This window comes from Salvelinus alpinus, chromosome 19 (assembly GCF_045679555.1).
Source record: "Salvelinus alpinus chromosome 19, SLU_Salpinus.1, whole genome shotgun sequence".
NCBI classification, from domain to species: Eukaryota; Metazoa; Chordata; class Actinopteri; order Salmoniformes; family Salmonidae; genus Salvelinus; species Salvelinus alpinus.
This window is the reverse complement of record NC_092104.1, coordinates 4,513,451-4,533,909: the sequence shown is the minus strand read 5'-3', so window position 1 is coordinate 4,533,909 and position 20,459 is coordinate 4,513,451. Positions and strand designations below refer to the sequence as shown.

The 20,459-nt window shown below is 43.1% G+C and overlaps 1 protein-coding gene across 2 annotated transcripts in view; it reads left to right on the top strand.

Annotated features, from left to right (window-relative positions):
- arl15a (ADP-ribosylation factor-like 15a) overlaps positions 1-20,459 on the top strand; it is a 414,801-nt gene that overhangs the window by 100,960 nt on the left and 293,382 nt on the right. For both annotated transcript variants that reach the window (XM_071352106.1, XM_071352105.1), the window contains exon 3: positions 4,443-4,502. In XM_071352106.1, the coding sequence (XP_071208207.1) occupies positions 4,443-4,502 (60 nt within the window). The remainder of the gene's footprint in view (positions 1-4,442; positions 4,503-20,459) is intronic.

Genomic DNA, 20,459 nt, shown 5'->3' with positions numbered 1-20,459 from the left:
AGGCAGACAGACAAACAAACAAATCAGGCAGGCAGACAGACAGACAGACAGACAGACAGACAGACAGACAGACAGACAGACAGACAGACAGGCAGGCAGGCAGACAGACAAATAGAGAGGGAGGGAGGCAGACAGACAGACAGACAGACAGACAGACAGACAGACAAATCAGGCAGGCAGACAGACAGACGGACGGACGGACGGTTGGATGAGAGAGAGCCCCTGCTGAAGAACACAGGTTCAGTAAACCTGCAGGAGAGTTTGTAAGGCTGTGTTCTTCTCAACGTGTTGAAAAGCAGAGCTCTGGGATTAGAGTTTGGATCATATGGTTTGGATTGTTGTTAACCAGGAACCACAACAGTCTCAAACGCTGCTCTGTTTTGCTAACCCTGACACTAAAACACATGTGTTTTCAAATGTCATCTCTTGTTAACTCAACATGTTGGTGGTTTTGAGATAAAGTAGATTTTCAAATTATCTTTAAGAGGAGTAACAAATGTTTCAGAGTCAATTCTATTACAATTCAACCAGTCTGACTCTGTCTCTTCTTCTACATGTTAGTCTGACTCTGTCTCTTCTTCTACATGTTAGTCTGACTCTGTCTCTTCTTCTACATGTTAGTCTGACCCTGTCTCTTCTTCTACATGTTAGTCTGACCCTGTTTCTTCTTCTACATGTTAGTCTGACTCTGTCTCTTCTTCTACATGTTAGTCTGACTCTGTCTCTTCTTCTACATGTTAGTCTGACTCTGTCTCTTCTTCTACATGTTAGTCTGACTCTGTCTCTTCTTCTACATGTTAGTCTGACTGTCTCTTCTTCTACATGTTAGTCTGACTCTGTCTCTCTTCTTCTACGTGTTAGTCTGACTGTCTCTTCTTCTACATGTTAGTCTGACTCTGTCTCTTCTACGTGTTAGTCTGACTCTGTCTCTTCTACTACATGTTAGTCTGACTCTGTCTCTTCTTCTACATGTTAGTCTGACTCTGTCTCTTCTTCTACATGTTAGTCTGACTCTGTCTCTTCTTCTACATGTTAGTCTGACTCTGTCTCTTCTACTACATGTTAGTCTGACTCTGTCTCTTCTTCTACATGTTAGTCTGACTCTGTCTCTTCTTCTACATGTTAGTCTGACTCTGTCTCTCTTCTTCTACATGTTAGTCTGACTCTGTCTCTTCTTCTACATGTTAGTCTGACTCTGTCTCTCTTCTTCTACGTGTTAGTCTGACTCTGTCTCTTCTTCTACATGTTAGTCTGACCCTGTCTCTTCTTCTACATGTTAGTCTGACTCTGTCTCTTCTTCTACATGTTAGTCTGACTCTGTATCTTCTTCTACATGTTAGTCTGACTCTGTCTCTTCTTCTACATGTTAGTCTGACTCTGTCTCTTCTTCTACATGTTAGTCTGACCCTGTCTCTTCTACTACATGTTAGTCTGACTCTGTCTCTCTTCTTCTACATGTTAGTCTGACTCTGTCTCTTCTACTACATGTTAGTCTGACTCTGTCTCTTCTTCTACATGTTAGTCTGACTCTGTCTCTTCTTCTACATGTTAGTCTGACTCTGTCTCTTCTTCTACATGTTAGTCTGACTCTGTCTCTTCTTCTACATGTTAGTCTGACTCTGTCTCTTCTTCTACATGTTAGTCTGACTCTGTCCCTTCTTCTACATGTTAGTCTGACTCTGTCTCTCTTCTTCTACATGTTAGTCTGACTCTGTCTCTTCTTCTACATGTTAGTCTGACTCTGTCTCTTCTACTACATGTTAGTCTGACTGTCTCTTCTACTACATGTTAGTCTGACTCTGTCTCTTCTTCTACATGTTAGTCTGACTCTGTCTCTTCTTCTACATGTTAGTCTGACTCTGTCTCTTCTTCTACATGTTAGTCTGACTCTGTCTCTTCTTCTACATGTTAGTCTGACTCTGTCTCTCTTCTTCTACGTGTTAGTCTGACTCTGTCTCTTCTTCTACATGTTAGTCTGACTCTGTCTCTTCTACATGTTAGTCTGACTCTGTCTCTTCTTCTACATGTTAGTCTGACTCTGTCTCTTCTACGTGTTAGTCTGACTCTGTCTCTTCTTCTACATGTTAGTCTGACTCTGTCTCTTCTACATGTTAGTCTGACTCTGTCTCTTCTACATGTTAGTCTGACTCTGTCTCTTCTTCTACATGTTAGTCTGACTCTGTCTCTTCTTCTACATGTTAGTCTGACTCTGTCTCTTCTACATGTTAGTCTGACTCTGTCTCTTCTTCTACATGTTAGTCTGACTCTGTCTCTTCTTCTACGTGTTAGTCTGACTGTCTCTTCTTCTACATGTTAGTCTGACTCTGTCTCTTCTTCTACATGTTAGTCTGACTCTGTCTCTTCTTCTACATGTTAGTCTGACTCTGTCTCTTCTTCTACATGTTAGTCTGACTCTGTCTCTTCTTCTACATGTTAGTCTGACTCTGTCTCTTCTTCTACATGTTAGTCTGACTCTGTCTCTTCTTCTACATGTTAGTCTGACTCTGTCTCTTCTTCTACATGTTAGTCTGACTCTGTCTCTCTTCTTCTACATGTTAGTCTGACTCTGTCTCTTCTTCTACATGTTAGTCTGACTCTGTCTCTTCTACTACATGTTAGTCTGACTCTGTCTTTTCTACTACATGTTAGTCTGACTCTGTCTCTTCTTCTACATGTTAGTCTGACTCTGTCTCTTCTTCTACATGTTAGTCTGACTCTGTCTCTTCTTCTACATGTTAGTCTGACTCTGTCTCTTCTTCTACATGTTAGTCTGACTCTGTCTCTCTTCTTCTACGTGTTAGTCTGACTCTGTCTCTTCTTCTACATGTTAGTCTGACTCTGTCTCTTCTACATGTTAGTCTGACTCTGTCTCTTCTTCTACATGTTAGTCTGACTCTGTCTCTTCTACGTGTTAGTCTGACTCTGTCTCTTCTTCTACATGTTAGTCTGACTCTGTCTCTTCTACATGTTAGTCTGACTCTGTCTCTTCTACATGTTAGTCTGACTCTGTCTCTTCTTCTACATGTTAGTCTGACTCTGTCTCTTCTTCTACATGTTAGTCTGACTCTGTCTCTTCTACATGTTAGTCTGACTCTGTCTCTTCTTCTACATGTTAGTCTGACTCTGTCTCTTCTTCTACGTGTTAGTCTGACTGTCTCTTCTTCTACATGTTAGTCTGACTCTGTCTCTTCTTCTACATGTTAGTCTGACTCTGTCTCTCTTCTTCTACATGTTAGTCTGACCCTGTCTCTCTTCTACATGTTAGTCTGACTCTGTCTCTTCTTCTACATGTTAGTCTGACTCTGTCTCTTCTTCTACATGTTAGTCTGACTCTGTCTCTTCTTCTACATGTTAGTCTGACTCTGTCTCTTCTTCTACATGTTAGTCTGACCCTGTCTCTTCTTCTACATGTTAGTCTGACTCTGTCTCTTCTTCTACATGTTAGTCTGACTCTGTCTCTTCTTCTACATGTTAGTCTGACCCTGTCTCTTCTTCTACATGTTAGTCTGACTCTGTCTCTTCTTCTACATGTTAGTCTGACTCTGTCTCTTCTTCTACATGTTAGTCTGACTCTGTCTCTTCTTCTACATGTTAGTCTGACTCTGTCTCTTCTTCTACATGTTAGTCTGACTCTGTCTCTTCTTCTACATGTTAGTCTGACCCTGTCTCTTCTTCTACATGTTAGTCTGACTCTGTCTCTCTTCTTCTACATGTTAGTCTGACTCTGTCTCTCTTCTACATGTTAGTCTGACTCTGTCTCTTCTTCTACATGTTAGTCTGACTGTCTCTTCTTCTACATGTTAGTCTGACTCTGTCTCTCGTCTTCTACATGTTAGTCTGACTCTGTCTCTTCTTATACATGTTAGTCTGACTCTGTCTCTCTTCTTCTACATGTTAGTCTGACTCTGTCTCTTCTACATGTTAGTCTGACTCTGTCTCTTCTTCTACATGTTAGTCTGACTCTGTCTCTTCTTCTACATGTTAGTCTGACTCTGTCTCTTCTTCTACATGTTAGTCTGACTCTGTCTCTTCTTCTACATGTTAGTCTGACTCTGTCTCTTCTTCTACATGTTAGTCTGACTCTGTCTCTTCTTCTACATGTTAGTCTGACCCTGTCTCTTCTTCTACATGTTAGTCTGACTGTCTCTTCTTCTACATGTTAGTCTGACTCTGTCTCTCTTCTTCTACATGTTAGTCTGACTCTGTCTCTCTTCTACATGTTAGTCTGACTCTGTCTCTTCTTCTACATGTTAGTCTGACTGTCTCTTCTTCTACATGTTAGTCTGACTCTGTCTCTCTTCTTCTACATGTTAGTCTGACTCTGTCTCTTCTTCTACATGTTAGTCTGACTCTGTCTCTCTTCTTCTACATGTTAGTCTGACTCTGTCTCTCTTCTTCTACGTGTTAGTCTGACCCTGTCCCTATATCTTTCTTTCTCTCAGGCTTCAGCATCAAAGCAGTACCGTTCCCAAACGCCATCTTGAATGTAAAGGAACTCGGAGGTAAAGTTAAAGAATAGATTTGATTATGAATGCTAGCCATAGTGATTGTGTGTGTTTGATTATGAATGCTAGCCATAGTGATAGGGTGTGTTTGATTATGAATGCTAGTCATAGTGATTGGGTGTGTTTGATTATGAATGCTAGCCATAGTGATAGGGTATGTTTGATTATGAATGCTAGTCATAGTGATAGGGTGTGTTTGATTATGAATGCTAGCCATAGTGATTGTGTGTGTTTGATTATGAATGCTAGTCATAGTGATAGGGTGTGTTTGATTATGAATGCTAGTCATAGTGATTGGGTGTGTTTGATAATGAATGCTAGTCATAGTGATAGGGTGTGTTTGATTATGAATGCTAGTCATAGTGATAGGGTGTGTTTGATTATGAATGCTAGTCATAGTGATAGGGTGTGTTTGATTATGAATGCTAGTCATAGTGATTGGGTGTGTTTGATTATGAATGCCAGTTATAGTGATAGGGTATGTTTGATTATGAATGCTAGTCATAGTGATAGGGTGTGTTTGATTATGAATGCTAGTCATAGTGATAGGGTGTGTTTGATTATGAATGCTAGTCATAGTGATAGGGTGTGTTTGATTATGAATGCTAGTCATAGTGATTGGGTGTGTTTGATTATGAATGCCAGTTAAAGTGATAGGGTGTGTTTGATTATGAATGCTAGTCATAGTGATTGGGTGTGTTTGATTATGAATGGTAGTCATAGTGATTGGGTGTGTTTGATTATGAATGCTAGCCATAGTGATTGGGTGTGTTTGATTATGAATGCTAGCCATAGTGATTGGGTGTGTTTGATTATGAATGCTAGCCATAGTGATTTGGTGTGTTTGATTATGAATGCTAGTCATAGTGATTGTGTGTATTTGATTATGAATGCTAGCCATAGTTTGTGTTCATTCCCCCATTGTGTGTGTTCATTCCCACATTTCGTTCTATAATCGAATTATCGTCAGACTGGGTCTGATGTGTCTACTGGACCGTGAGAACGAGGAACCATGCAGACTGTTTTACAGTGGTTTTAAGGTCCAGTAGGTGTTTGCTTAGCAAATAAACAAACCTGTCTGTTGCTGTTTGGCCAGGTCAGTTGCAGACAGAAGAGTTTGCCAGATGGCCCTTGAAGCGAAAGACTGTTGTATCGTTAACAAATCATCAACATCACAAACCAATGATACATACGCATGTCTGACCCCTGAACCCAACGCAGCATCACGTCCCTATGTTGACATGTCACACACTGATGCTCTAGAACGATACCCCCACTTCCCACCTTTTAAATGTTTTATATTTTTGTAACTAAGATCAAATTCTTATTTATATTGACAGTCTACCGGGGAACAGTGGGGTTAACTGCCTTGTTCAGGGGCAGAAGGACAGATTTTTACCTTGTCAGCTCTGGAGTTTTGATCTAGCAACCTTTTGGTTACTGGCTCAACGCTCTAACCACTAGGCTACCTGCTGGTTACTAGTCCAACACTCTAACCACTAGTCTACCTGCTGGTTACTAGTCCAACGCTCTAACCACTAGGCTACCTGCTGGTTACTAGTCCAACGCTCTAACCACTAGGCTACCTGCTGGTTACGAGTCCAACGCTCTAACCACTAGGCTACCTGCTGGTTACTAGTCCAACACTCTAACCACTAAGCTACCTGCTGGTTACTAGTCCAACACTCTAACCACTAGGCTACCTGCTGGTTACTAGTCCAACACTCTAACCACTAGGCTACCTGCTGGTTACTAGTCCAACACTCTAACCACTAGGCTACCTGCTGGTTACTAGTCCAACACTCTAACCACTAGGCTACCTGCTGGTTACTAGTCCAACGCTCTAACCACTAGGCTACCTGCTGGTTACTAGTCCAACGCTCTAACCACTAGGTTACCTGCTGGTTACTAGTCCAACGCTCTAACCACTAGGCTACCTGCTGGTTACTAGTCCAACACTCTAACCACTAGGCTACCTGCTGGTTACTAGTCCAACGCTCTAACCACTAGGCTACCTGCTGGTTACTAGTCCAACACTCTAACCACTAGGCTACCTGCTGGTTACTATTCCAACGCTCTAACCACTAGGCTACCTGCTGGTTACTAGTCCAACACTCTAACCACTAGGATACCTGCTGGTTACTAGTCCAACACTCTAACCACTAGGCTACCTGCTGGTTACTAATCCAACGCTCTAACCACTAGGCTACCTGCTGGTTACTAGTCCAACACTTGAACCACTAGGCTACCTGCTGGTTACTAGCTCTAACCACAAGGCTACCTGCTGGTTACTAGTCCAACGCTCTAACCACTAGGCTACCTGCTGGTTACTAGTCCAACGCTCTAACCACTAGGCTACCTGCTGGTTACTAGTCCAACGCTCTAACCACTAGGCTACCTGCTGGTTACTAGTCCAACGCTCTAACCACTAGGCTACCTGCCTCCCCACTCTAACCACTAGGCTACCTGCTAGTTACTAGTCCAACACTCTAACCACTAGGTGACCTGCTGGTTACTAGCCCACCACTTTAACCACTAGGCTACTTGCTGGTTACTAGTCCAACGCTCTAACCACTAGGCTACCTGCCTCCCCACTCTAACCACTAGGCTACCTGCTAGTTACTAGTCCAACACTCTAACCACTAGGCTACCTGCTGGTTACTAGTCCAACGCTCTAACCACTAGGCTACCTGCTGGTTACTAGTCCAACGCTCTAACCACTAGGCTACCTGCTGGTTACTAGTCCAACACTCTAACCACTAGGCTACCTGCTGGTTACTAGTCCAACACTCTAACCACTAGGCTACCTGCTGGTTACTATTCCAACGCTCTAACCACTAGGCTACCTGCTGGTTACTAGTCCAACGCTCTAACCACTAGGCTACCTGCTGGTTACTAGTCCAACACTCTAACCACTAGGATACCTGCTGGTTACTAGTCCAACACTCTAACCACTAGGCTACCTGCTGGTTACTAATCCAACGCTCTAACCACTAGGCTACCTGCTGGTTACTAGTCCAACACTTTAACCACTAGGCTACCTGCTGGTTACTAGTCCAACACTCTAACCACTAGGCTACCTGCTGGTTACTAGTCCAACGCTTTAACCACTAGGCTACCTGCTGGTTACTAGTCCACCACTTTAACCACTAGGCTACCTGCTGGTTACTAGTCCAACGCTCTAACCACTAGGCTACCTGCCTCCCCACTCTAACCACTAGGCTACCTGCTAGTTACTAGTCCACCACTCTAACCCCTAGGTGACCTGCTGGTTACTAGCCCACCACTTTAACCACTAGGCTACCTGCTGGTTACTAGTCCAACGCTCTAACCACTAGGCTACCTGCTAGTTACAAGTCCAACACTCTAACCACTAGGCTACCTGCTGGTTACTAGTCCAACACTCTAACCACTAGGCTACCTGCTGGTTACTAATCCAACGCTCTAACCACTAGGCTACCTGCTGGTTACTAGTCCAACACTTTAACCACTAGGCTACCTGCTGGTTACTAGTCCAACACTCTAACCACTAGGCTACCTGCTGGTTACTAGTCCAACGCTTTAACCACTAGGCTACCTGCTGGTTACTAGTCCACCACTTTAACCACTAGGCTACCTGCTGGTTACTAGTCCAACGCTCTAACCACTAGGCTACCTGCCTCTCCACTCTAACCACTAGGCTACCTGCTAGTTACTAGTCCACCACTCTAACCACTAGGTGACCTGCTGGTTACTAGCCCACCACTTTAACCACTAGGCTACCTGCTGGTTACTAGTCCAACGCTCTAACCACTAGGCTACCTGCTAGTTACAAGTCCAACACTCTAACCACTAGGCTACCTGCTGGTTACTAGTCCAACACTCTAACCACTAGGCTACCTGCTGGTTTCTAGTCCAACACTCTAACCACTAGACTACCTGCTAGTTACTAGTCCAACACTCTAACCACTAGGCTACCTGCTGGTTACTAGTCCAACACTCTAACCACTAGGCTACCTGCTGGTTACTAGTCCAACGCTCTAACCACTAGGTTACCTGCTGGTGACTATCCCAACACTCTAACCACTAGGCTACCTGCTGGTTACTAGTCCAACACTCTAACCACTAGGTTACCTGCTGGTTACTAGTCCAACACTCTAACCACTAGGCTACCTGCTGGTTACTAGTCCAACACTCTAACCACTAGGCTACCTGCTGGTTACTAGTCCAACGCTCTAACCACTAGGCTACCTGCTGGTTACTAGTCCAACACTCTAACCACTAGGCTACCTGCTGGTTACTAGTCCAACACTCTAACCACTAGGCTACCTGCTGGTTACTAGTCCAACACTCTAACCACTAGGCTACCTGCTGGTTACTAGTCCAACACTCTAACCACTAGGCTACCTGCTGGTTACTATTCCAACGCTCTAACCACTAGGCTACCTGCTGGTTACTAGTCCAACACTCTAACCACTAGGCAACCTGTTGGTTACTAGTCCAACGCTCTAACCACTAGGCTACCTGCTGGTTACTAGTCCAACGCTCTAACCACTAGGCTACCTGCTGGTTACTAGTCCAACGCTCTAACCACTAGACTACCTGCTAGTTACTAGTCCAACACTCTAACCACTAGGCTACCTGCTGGTTACTAGTCCAACACTCTAACCACTAGGCTACCTGCTGGTTACTAGTCCAACACTCTAACCACTAGGCTACCTGCTGGTTACTAGTCCAAAGCTCTAACCACTAGGTTACCTGCTGGTGACTAGCCCAACACTCTAACCACTAGCCTACCTGTTGGTTACTAGTCCAACACTCTAACCACTAGGCTACCTGCTGGTTACTAGTCCAACACCCTAACCACTAGGCTACCTGCTGGTTACTAGTCCAACGCCCTAACCACTAGGCTACCTGCTCCCTTCCCCCCTATCGACACTGACTACGAAGAGGGGAGCTGACCTCTGACCTTATTCTGAGTTGTTATTATTATGCCTGTAGAGTTCCTATATGTTAACATCACCCAGGGAGGTAGTTTGAGGTTTAATAAGGAAGCTTTGAGGTAAGACATGGGGAAGCATCCAGAACTGTTAAAAACGGAGAGCTTAAGAGAGGGATAAATCTTCCCTTCACATCCACCTGTGGTTACATTTATGAGGATGTTTAAGAGTGAAAGTAATTTATGTATGTTTTTCTGGACACAGGTGCACTGTGAATCTTGACAAGTAGCCATCCTGGACTGGTAGCAGCGACCTCATAACTCCCTTCCCCTGAAGAACAACACGCTCAGAAAGACGAGAGACCACCAACGAGGGCGATGCCAAATTTGGTCACAGCGTAGAAGGAAAGGAAGGAAGGAAGGATGGAAGGAAGGGAGAAAAACAGGAAGGAGAGAGAGAATTGGAAAGAGAGAGAGAGAAAGAGAACTGGAGAGAGAGAGAACTGGAGAGAGAGAGATAAATGGAGAGAGAGAGAGATAAATAGAGAGAGAGAGAGAGAGATAAATGGAGAGAGAGAGAGAGAGAGAAATAAATAGAGAGAGAGAGAGAGATAAATAGAGAGAGAGAGAGATAAATGGAGAGAGAGAGAGAGATAAATAGAGAGAGAGAGATAAATGGAGAGAGAGAGAGATAAATAGAGAGAGAGAGAGATAAATAGAGAGAGAGAGAGATAAATAGAGAGAGAGAGAGATAAATGGAGAGAGAGAGAGAGAGATAAATGGAGAGAGAGAGATAAATGGAGAGAGAGAGAGATAAATAGAGAGAGAGAGAGATAAATAGAGAGAGAGAGAGAGATAAACAGAGAGAGAGAGAGAGATAAATGGAGAGAGAGATAAATAGAGAGAGAGAGAGAGAGATAAATGGAGAGAGAGAGATAGATGGAGAGAGAGATAGATAGAGAGAGAGAGAGAGAGAGAGAGAGAGAGAGAGAGAGAGAGAGAGAGAGATAAACAGAGAGAGAGAGAGTTAGTGCTAAGCCCTGGATGGGGTTAAAGCCTGAGTGTGTCTGGGGTGTAATTGTGGTTTGGTTGAGGAAAAACACAGACCCAGCCGCCGGGAGCGTGACACGTTTGATTTAGGGCTGCCACTAGCGGAGAGAGAGTATGATGAAACCTCCCCTCCTCCTCCCCTCTCCTTCTCCTCCTCTCTTCCCCTCTCCTTCCTTTCCCTTCTCCCATCTCCTCTTCTCCCCTCTCTTCTCCCATCTCCTCTTCTCCCCTATCTTCTCCCCTCTCTTCTCCCATCTCCTCTCCTCCCTTTCCCTTCTCCCATCTCCTCTCCTCCCTTTCCCTTCTCCCATCTCCTCTTTTCCCCTCTCTTCTCCCCTCTCTTCTCCCATCTCCTCTCCTCCCTTTCCCTTCTCCCATCTCCTCTTCTCCCCTCTCTTCTCTGTGGCCTGTGAACACAGAGAGAGTGAACACTATGGGTTTCCGGCCCAGCGGCTTGTTAAAAGAAACCGGGGGGTTTGGGATATGGGAGGATAGGGTGTTTTGATGCTCCTGCTTCTGTAGGAGTGTATAGACTGACCACCTTAGTAGGAGTGTATAGACTGAGACAGTCCCTCTGAGGTGGGCTCTGTGTCTCTGTCCGTGTCTGTCCTCTGAGGTGGGCTCTGTGTCTGTCCTCTGAGGTGGGCTCTGTGTCTGTCCTCTGAGGTGGGCTCCGTGTCTGTCCTCTGAGGTGGGCTCTGTGTCTCTGTCCGTGTCTGTCCTCTGAGGTGGGCTCTGTGTCTGTCCTCTGAGGTGGGCTCTGTGTCTCTGTCCGTGTCTGTCCTCTGAGGTGGGCTCTGTGTCTGTCCTCTGAGGTGGGCTCTGTGTCTCTGTCCGTGTCTGTCCTCTGAGGAGGTCTCCATGTCTGTCCTCTGAGGTGGGCTCCGTGTCTCTGTCTGTGTCTGTCCTCTGAGGTGGGCTCCGTGTCTCTGTCTGTGTCTGTCCTCTGAGGTGGGCTCTGTGTCTGTCCTCTGAGGTGGGCTCTGTGTCTGTCCTCTGAGGTGGGCTCCGTGTCTCTGTCTGTGTCTGTCCTCTGAGGAGGTCTCCATGTCTGTCCTCTGAGGTGGGCTCCGTGTCTGTCTGCTCTGTGATGCATGGTCATTACACGGTCTAGGCTTCGTCAAGGTTCATGTGGATCAAAGTGTGTGTGTGTGTGTGAGCGTACATGTGTTAAAGTGAGTGAATGTGAGTACTTCTGTCTGGCTCAATATCTCTGGTCTGTGTTTGAGGTAAACAGGGTAACTTTTACAAGCCAGGTGTATCATTCACCCTGCCTGATGTTGACTTCATCCTTCTTCGCCCCGACACAGAAAGGAAAAACAAGAAAACATCATTCATTTGATTTCATTGTTTTGTTTACTTAGCTTTACGCAGATGATGATGATGATGATGATGATGATGATGCAAGATGTGTTGCAGAATCACATTGTTTTCTGTGTGAAACGGTACAACTAGAGGTCGACCGATTTATGATTTTTCAACGCCGATACCGATACCCATTATTGGAGGACCAAAAAAAGCTGATACCAATTATTCGGCAGATTTTTATATATATATATATATATATATATATATATATATATATATATATATATATATATTATAATACTTACAATTACAACAATACTGAATGAACAATGAACACTTTTATTTTAACCGTTCCGTATTTTATCGAACGGGTGGCAACCCTAAGTCTAAATATTGCTGTTACATTGTACAACCTTCAATGTTATGTCATAATTATGTAAAATTCTGGCAAATGAATTATGGGATGCTGGCCTTCTAGGCATAGTTGAAAAGAAAAAGCCATATCTCAGACTGGCCAATAAAAATAAAAGATTAAGATGGGCAAAAGAACACAGACACTGGACAGAGGAACTCTGCCTAGAAGGCCAGCATCCCGGAGTCGCCTCTTCACTGTTGACGTTGACACTGGTGTTTTGCAGGTACTATTTAACGAAGCTGCCAGTTGAGGACTTGTGAGGCGTCTGTTTCTCAAACTAGACACTCTAATGTACTTGTCCTCTTGCTCAGTTGTGCACCGGGGCCTCCCACTCCTCTTTCTATTCTGGTTAGGGCCAGTTTGCGCTGTTCTGTGAAGGGAGTAGTACACAGCGTTGTACGAGATCTTCAGTTTCTTTACAATTTCTTGCATCGAATAGCCTTCGTTTCTCAGAACAAGAATAGACTGACGAGTTTCAGAAGAAAGTGCTTTGTTTCTGGCCATTTTGAGCCAAACCCACAAATGCTGATGCTCCAGATACTCAACCAGTCTAAAGAAGGCCAGTTTTATTGCTTCTGTGCTAACATAATTGCAAAAGGGTTTTCTAATGACCAATTAGCCTTTTAAAATTATAAACTTTGATTAGCTAACACAACGTGCCATTGGAACACAGGAGTGATGGTTGCTGATAATGGGCCTCTGTACGCCTATGTAGATATTCCATTAAAACAATCTGCCGTTTCCAGCTACAATAGTCATTTACAACATTAACAATGTCTACACTGTATTTCTGATCAATTTGATGTTATTTTAATGGGGGGGAAATGCTTTTCTTTCAAAAACAAGGACATTTCTAAGTGACCCCAAACATTTGAATGGTAGTGTGTGTGTGTGTGTGTGTATATATATGTATATATAGTGTATACATATATGTATATATATATGTATGTGATGGGATGTATAGACATTATAGACAGTATGTGGATAGAATATGTAGTATATCTGTAGAATAGTTTATATACAGCTATTGCTGAATAGGATGGCCTTACTAGAATACAGTATATGCATATGAAATGAGTAAAACAGTATGTAAACATTATTCAAGTGACCAGTGTTACATTATTAAATGTAAAGAATGGGTTTTAGGTGAGGCAGATGAACCTGTAGCCATATTACTTCAACAGTATTGAACATGAGATCCTCTCTAAGCTTTACAGGAATGCGGTTCTGAATATAAACAGCAACACCTCCACCTTTGGCATTTCTGTCTTTTCGGTAGATCTTATAACCATGTATTGCTACCACTGTATCATCAAAGGTATTATCTAAGTGAGTTTCAGAGATTGTCAGAATATGAATGTTATCTGTTATTGACTTCATTAACCTTATTTCTTAGGCTACATATGTTGATGTGGTCTATTTTAACCACTTTTCTGGAATGCTACATTTTTTTGATTGCTTTACTGGGAAGTTTATCAGAAGAAGACATGACAATGCTATTTATATGGGAGCTGATAGTGCAGGGTGAGCTGCATAAAGGGGGCTTCCTACTAGTGCACGCCACCTCAGTGCTAACAGTGTAACTCTGGTTCATAGGCACATTATCACTTCATATGATAGCTTTAGGATCAACAGAGAGTTCAGGGGAGTTAGGGGGACAGACATTCAAATCAAATCAAATTGTATTACTCACATCCGCCGAATACAACAGTGAAATGCTTATTTACAAGCCCTTAACCATCAATGCAGTTTTAAGAAAATACCACACAAATAAAAAGTAAGAGATAAGAATAACAAATAATTAAAGAGCAGCAGTAAATAACAATAGCGGGGCTATATACAGAGGGTACCGGTACAGAGTCAATGTGGAGGCTATATACAGGGGGTACCGGTACAGAGTGAATGTGGAGGCTATATACAGGGGGTACCGGTACAGAGTCAATGTGGAGGCTATATACAGGGGGTACCGGTACAGAGTCAATGTGGAGGCTAAATACAGGGGGTACCGGTACAGAGTGAATGTGGAGGCTATATACAGGGGGTACCGGTACAGAGTCAATGTGGAGGCTATATACAGGGTGTTACGGTACAGAGTCAATGTGGAGGCTAAATACAGTGGGTACCGGTACAGAGTCAATGTGGAGGCTATATACAGGGGGTACCGGTACAGAGTCAATGTGGAGGCTATATACAGGGGGTACCGGTACAGAGTCAATGTGGAGGCTATATACAGGGGGTACCGGTACAGAGTCAATGTGGAGGCTATATACAGGGTGTTACGGTACAGAGTCAATGTGGAGGCTATATACAGGGGATACCGGTACAGAGTCAATGTGGAGGCTATATACAGGGGGTACCGGTACAGAGTCAATGTGGAGGCTATATACAGGGGATACCGGTACAGAGTCAATGTGGAGGCTATATACAGTGGGTACCGGTACAGAGTCAATGTGGAGGCTATATACAGGGGGTACCGGTACAGAGTCAATGTGCGGGGGCACCGGTTAGTCGAGGTATTTGAGGTAATATGTACATGTATTAGGTTACTTTCATTGTGATTGCCAACGCTCCTGGGATAATGTACATTACTTACACAATGCTCCTGGGATAATGTACATTTGCTGGAGCATTATGACAACTCAGCGACACAATTGTAGGGATTAACTGAACTGGGCTTGGGTCATTGATAAGTCGTTGTCTCAACGCAACCTTAAAAATGCGTGGACAGAGTCCAGGAGTCAAGATGATTTGGATGGACTCCGTCATTCCTGTGCATCTTCTGTTTCCAGGAAGTGTCAAAGTTATCTATAGAAGTTATGCCAAAAGAGCTACAGTAGTATTTTAGCCAGATGTGTAATGCCAGCAGCCTGCTGAATCTCTCACGATGGTACGGGGCCTGAAATAATCAGCCACTCTTTTTGGAAACTTTCAGAGCTAGAATCAGTTCTTTAAAAATCTATTTTCAGCAGTTCCAAGCTAGCTCTCCTAATGTTGCTTGACCCCACATGGTGTCAGCTACCGGCAGAGTATGTGAGCGTGCCCAATTTGACTGGAGCGTGGAGTGAAATTCCCAAAGGCCTTCTTGCCTGTTCCCATTTCGCTCCAGTACCACTCACTTCACCAGCTCTTGCCTGGCCCAGGATGCATTTGTAGTCTACTTGTGTGCTGCCTATAGCTCCTTGCTTTAGTTACTGTCATGGAGTACACTAAATATTTTAATAAAGAAACTGACAGATAAAATAGTAATAGATAGATAAATAGTATTTACAGGTGAAGTCGGAAGTTTACATACACCTTAGCCAAATACATTTAAACTCAGTTTTTCCACAATTCCTGACATTTAATCGATGTAAAAATTCCCTGTCTTAGGTCAGTTAGGATCACCCCTTTATTTTAAGAATGTGAAATGTCAGAAAAGTAGTAGAGAGAATGATTTATTTCAGCTTTTATTTCTTTCATCACATTCCCAGTGGGTCAGAAGTTTACATACACTCAATTAGTATTTGATAGCGTTGCCTTTAAATTGTTTAACTTGGGTCAAACGTTTCGGGTAGCCTTCCACAAGCTTCCCACAATAAGTTGGGTGAATTTTGGCCCATTCCTCCTGGCAGAGCTGGTGTAACTGAGTCAGGTTTGTAGGCCTCCTTGCTCGCACACGATTTTTCAGTTTTGCCCACAAATTTTCTATGGGATTGAGGTCAGGGCTTTGTGATGGCCACTCCAATACCTTGACTTTGTTGTCCTTAAGCCATTTTGCTACAACTTTGGAAGTATGCTTGGGGTCATTGTCCATTTGGAAGACCCATTTGCGACCAAGCTTTAAATGTCGTAAGATGTTGCTTCAATGTATCCACATAATTTTCCTCCCTCATGATGCCATCTATTTTGTGAAGTGCACCACTCCCTCCTGCAGAAAAGCACCCCCACAACATGATGCTGCCACCCCTGTTCTTCACAGTTGGGATGGTGTTCTTCGGCTTGCAAGCCTCCCTCTTTTTCTTCCAAACATAATGATGGTCATTATGGCCAAACAGTTCTATTTTTGTTTCATCAGACCAGAGGACATTTCTCCAAAAAGTATGACCTTCGTCCCCATGTTGCAAACCGTAGTCTGGCTTTTTTATGGCGGTTTTGGAGCAGTGGCTTCTTCCTTGCTGAGCGGCCTTTCAGGTTATGTCGATATAGGACTCGTTTTACTGGGGATATAGATAGTTTTGTACCTGTTTCCTCCAGCACCTTCACAAGGTCCTTTGCTGTTGTTCTGGGATTGATTTGCACTTTTCGCACCAAAGTACGTTCATCTCTAGGAGACAGAATGCGTCTCCATCCTGAGCAGTATGACGGCTGCGTGGTCCCATGGTGTTTATACTTGTATACTATTGTTTGTACAGATGAACGTGGTACCTTCAGGTGTTTGGAAATTGCTCCAATTTTGTCTGATTTCTTTTGATTTTTCCATGATGTCAAGCAAAGAGCCACTGAGTTTGAAGATAGGCCTTGAAATACATCCAAAGGTACACCTCCAATTGACTCAAATTATGTAAATTAGCCTATCAGAAGCTTCTAAAGCCATGCCATAATTTTCTGGAATTTTCCAAGCTGTTTAAATGCACAGTCAACTTAGTGTATGTAAACGTCTGACCCACTGGAATTGTGATACAGTGAATTATTTGTGAAATAATCTGTTTGTAAACAATTGTTGGAAAAATTACTTGTGTCATGCACAAAGTAGATGTCCTAACTGACTTGCCAAAACTATAGTTTGTTAACAAGGAATTTGTGGAGTGGTTGAAAAACGAGTTTCAATGACTCCAACCTAAGTGTATGTAAACTTCCGACTTCAACTGTATAAACAAAAAATCAGTTCTCTTAAAAGTTTTGCTCATTTTCTGTTCTGTTATCTATTCTATGGGCCATAATTGATTTTGGCCCAATGGGCCTGGCACATTCCTACTTTCATGGAGATTTCCATTTTGAAATGGGTTATTTTGCTTAAAAACCTTTAGGCCTACCTGTGAAAACATTTTTTTTTTTAACTCTGCATTTCTGGCAAGAGTGGCCAAAAGGGTGTTTCTCATCCCCAGTGGCTCTGTAAGTGTGGAGAGGATATTCTCCCCTGCTGGCCGGCTCTCCAGGCACCATCACATGAGCCTGAAGCCACAGACTCTGGACAAACTCGTCTTTCTAAAAAGGAATTCTTAAAAATGAATTCAAAGACACTAATAAGGATTTTTTTAAAAATTGTATTTAATTCTAAGTAAGTCACAGCCTATATGCGTAATTTATAGACTATAATGATTTAATATAACAAAAACAAAATGTTATTTCAATGCTGAGCGCTTCATGTACCAGCCTACTGTGTAGCGCTCGCAAATGCTTCACAATGTATTTCTTTCTAGACTATAGCCATGAAATTATTCAAATAATAAATTATTATTAGCTTAAATAATTCGTCTTATGTTCCCGGTCTTGTTCCTGGCCTATTTAGAGTGTTTATATGCTGTTTAATATGACATGTAGCCTATTAGAAATGATGAACTGTCATGTTTATTAAAATACATTGAAATCATTTGGTTTAGTTTCATTACTTCAAAACCAAATAGTCGTTCCAGGTAGTCACAAAAAAATAGATGGGTGTTGGTTCAATTGGGATTTTAATGAATGGACCCAATTAGGAGCTTCAGAATTGTTTTTTCTCCTGTGACCTCGTGTAGCGTTGTTTTTTAGCAGAGCGTTTGGAAAGGACTCGGAGAGGTGGGGCTCGATGGACCCAAGCCAGCTGTAGTATCCATCATGGATAATGGATGGGCTGATGCATTTGTTACGTACAGTACATTTCTGATCTTGTCAATATCAGATTTTTTTTATATAAAAAAACAAACTTATTGTCAAGTAAAATCATAATAGTACCCAGTATATATCATAATTTATATGTTTTTACTTTATAGACATACATTTTCATTACGTAGGTCTCAAAATATGTTGTAGACAAACCAGTTTAAAATCTATAGGTTTGCCAAACAGTTAGGTGATAATCAATTAAGAGCAGTCAGATTAAGTAGGTAGTAAAAAATGAAGCGGTCTTTACCTCGGTGTAAAAATGTACTGTAACAAATGAGAAGACAATCATAGCTAAAGTAATGTGAGCATTGCATTGTGAAAAGCAAGTACTTTATATGAACTCGTACTACAATGTGAAACACGTATTTCTAGATGAAACACTGTTTGGTGAAAAAGTGACTGTGTGATATTGTGTGTGGTACCTAGTCAATTGAAAATGAGCTTAGAGTTTTGAAACACTTTTTGATGATCTGTTTTGAGTTTTGTACTAATTGTTGTGAAATGTCCGACATACTTCAGAAAATTGCACCAAAACAATACAATAATTGGTGTTATCAAATAGCAGCAGATTGTGGTTTCCGTTTTGTTTGCTTTGCCCTGTGGCCAAGTTGTTCTTCACGGATAAACACAGCCAGACTAAATTGAAATCATATGTTTCAAAACGGAGGGTGGACTGTTCTGATTTGGAGGCTTTTGAGAGTTCCTTTTTTTTGAAGGGGGTTTATTGTGTAAGATATTCTGTTTTAGGCCTCGTATAAGTATATCACCTTTTCTATATTGACTGGGAGTGAACGGGCAATGGAACAAGGTGATCAAACATGATGATTGTGAGAATTTAGCCACATTATTGTTATTTTACCGCTGCTCTTTAATTATTATTATTATTATTTTTATTTTTTTTGGGGGGGGGTATTTTTCTTAACTGCATTGTTGGTTAAGGGTTTGTAAGTCAGCATTTCACTGTACGGTCTACACCTGTTGTATTCGGGAACATGTGACAAATACAATTTGATTTGATGTTCTAAGGTAATCACCTCGCAGCGTTCTGTGTTTGGTGGTGGTGGTTTAGAAAGACTCTACAAATCAGATGTTATTTGTCACATGCGCCGAATACAACAAGTGTAGACCGTACAGTGAAATACTTGTTTATAAGCCCTTAACCAACAATGCAGTTTGAGAAAATACCCCCCCCCCCCCAAAAGTAAGAGATAAGAATAACAAATAATTAAAGAGCAGCAGTAAATAACAATAGCGGGGCAATATACAGGGGGCACCGGTACAGAGTCAATGTGGAGGCTGTATACAGGGGGTACCGATACAGAGTCAATGTGTGGGGGCACCGGTGTTGAGGTAATTGTGGTAATAACAGATAACAGATAATAACAGAGTAGCAGCGATGTGGGGGTGGGGGGGGGGGGGGGGGGGCAATGCAAATAGTCTGGGAAGCCATTTGATTAGATGTTCAGGAGTCTTATGGCTTGGGGGGGTAGAAGCTGTTTAGAAGCCTCTTGGACCTAGACTTGGTGTTCCGGTACCACTTGCCGTGCAGTAGCAGAGAGAACAGTCTATGACTAGGGTGGCTGGAGTCTTTGACAATTTTTAGGGCCTTCCTCTGACACCGCCTGGTGTAGAGGGCCTGGATGGCAGGAAGCTTGGCCCCAGTGATGTACTGGGCCGTACGCACTACCCTCTGCCTTGGGGTCGGAGGCAGAGCGGTTGCCATACCAGGCAGTGATGCAACACGTCAGCATGCTCTCGAAAACCTTTTGAGGATCTGAGGACCCATGCCAAATATTTTCAGTCTCCTGAGGGGGAATAGGTTTTGTCGTGCCCTCTTCACGACTGTCTTGGTGTGCTTGGACCATGTTAGTTTGTTGGTGATGTGGACACCAAGGGACTTGAAGCTCTCAACCTGCTCCACTACAGCCCCGTCGATGAGAACGGGGGCGTGCTCGGTCCTCTTTTTCCTGTAGTCCACAATCATCTCCTTTGTCTTGATCACTTTGAGGGAGATGTTGTTGTCCTTGCACCACACAGTCAGGTCTCTGACCTCCTCCCTATAGGCTGTCACATCGTTGTCAGTGATCAGGCCTAACTTAATGATGGTGTTGTAGTCGTGCTTGGCAACGCAGTCGTGAGTGAACAGGGAGTACAGGAGGGGACTGAGCACGCACCCCTAAGGGGCCCCTGTGTTGAGGATCAATATGGAGGATATGTTGTTACCTACCCTTACCACCTGGGGGCGGCCCGTCAGGAAGTCCAGGATCCAGTTGCAGAGGGAGGTGTTTAATTCCAGGGTCCTTAGTTTAGTGATGAGCTTTGCGGGCACTATGGTGTTGAACGCTGAGCTGTAGTCAATGAATAGCATTCTCACATAAGTGTTCCTTTTGTCCAGGTGTGAAAGGGCAGTGTAGAGTGGATC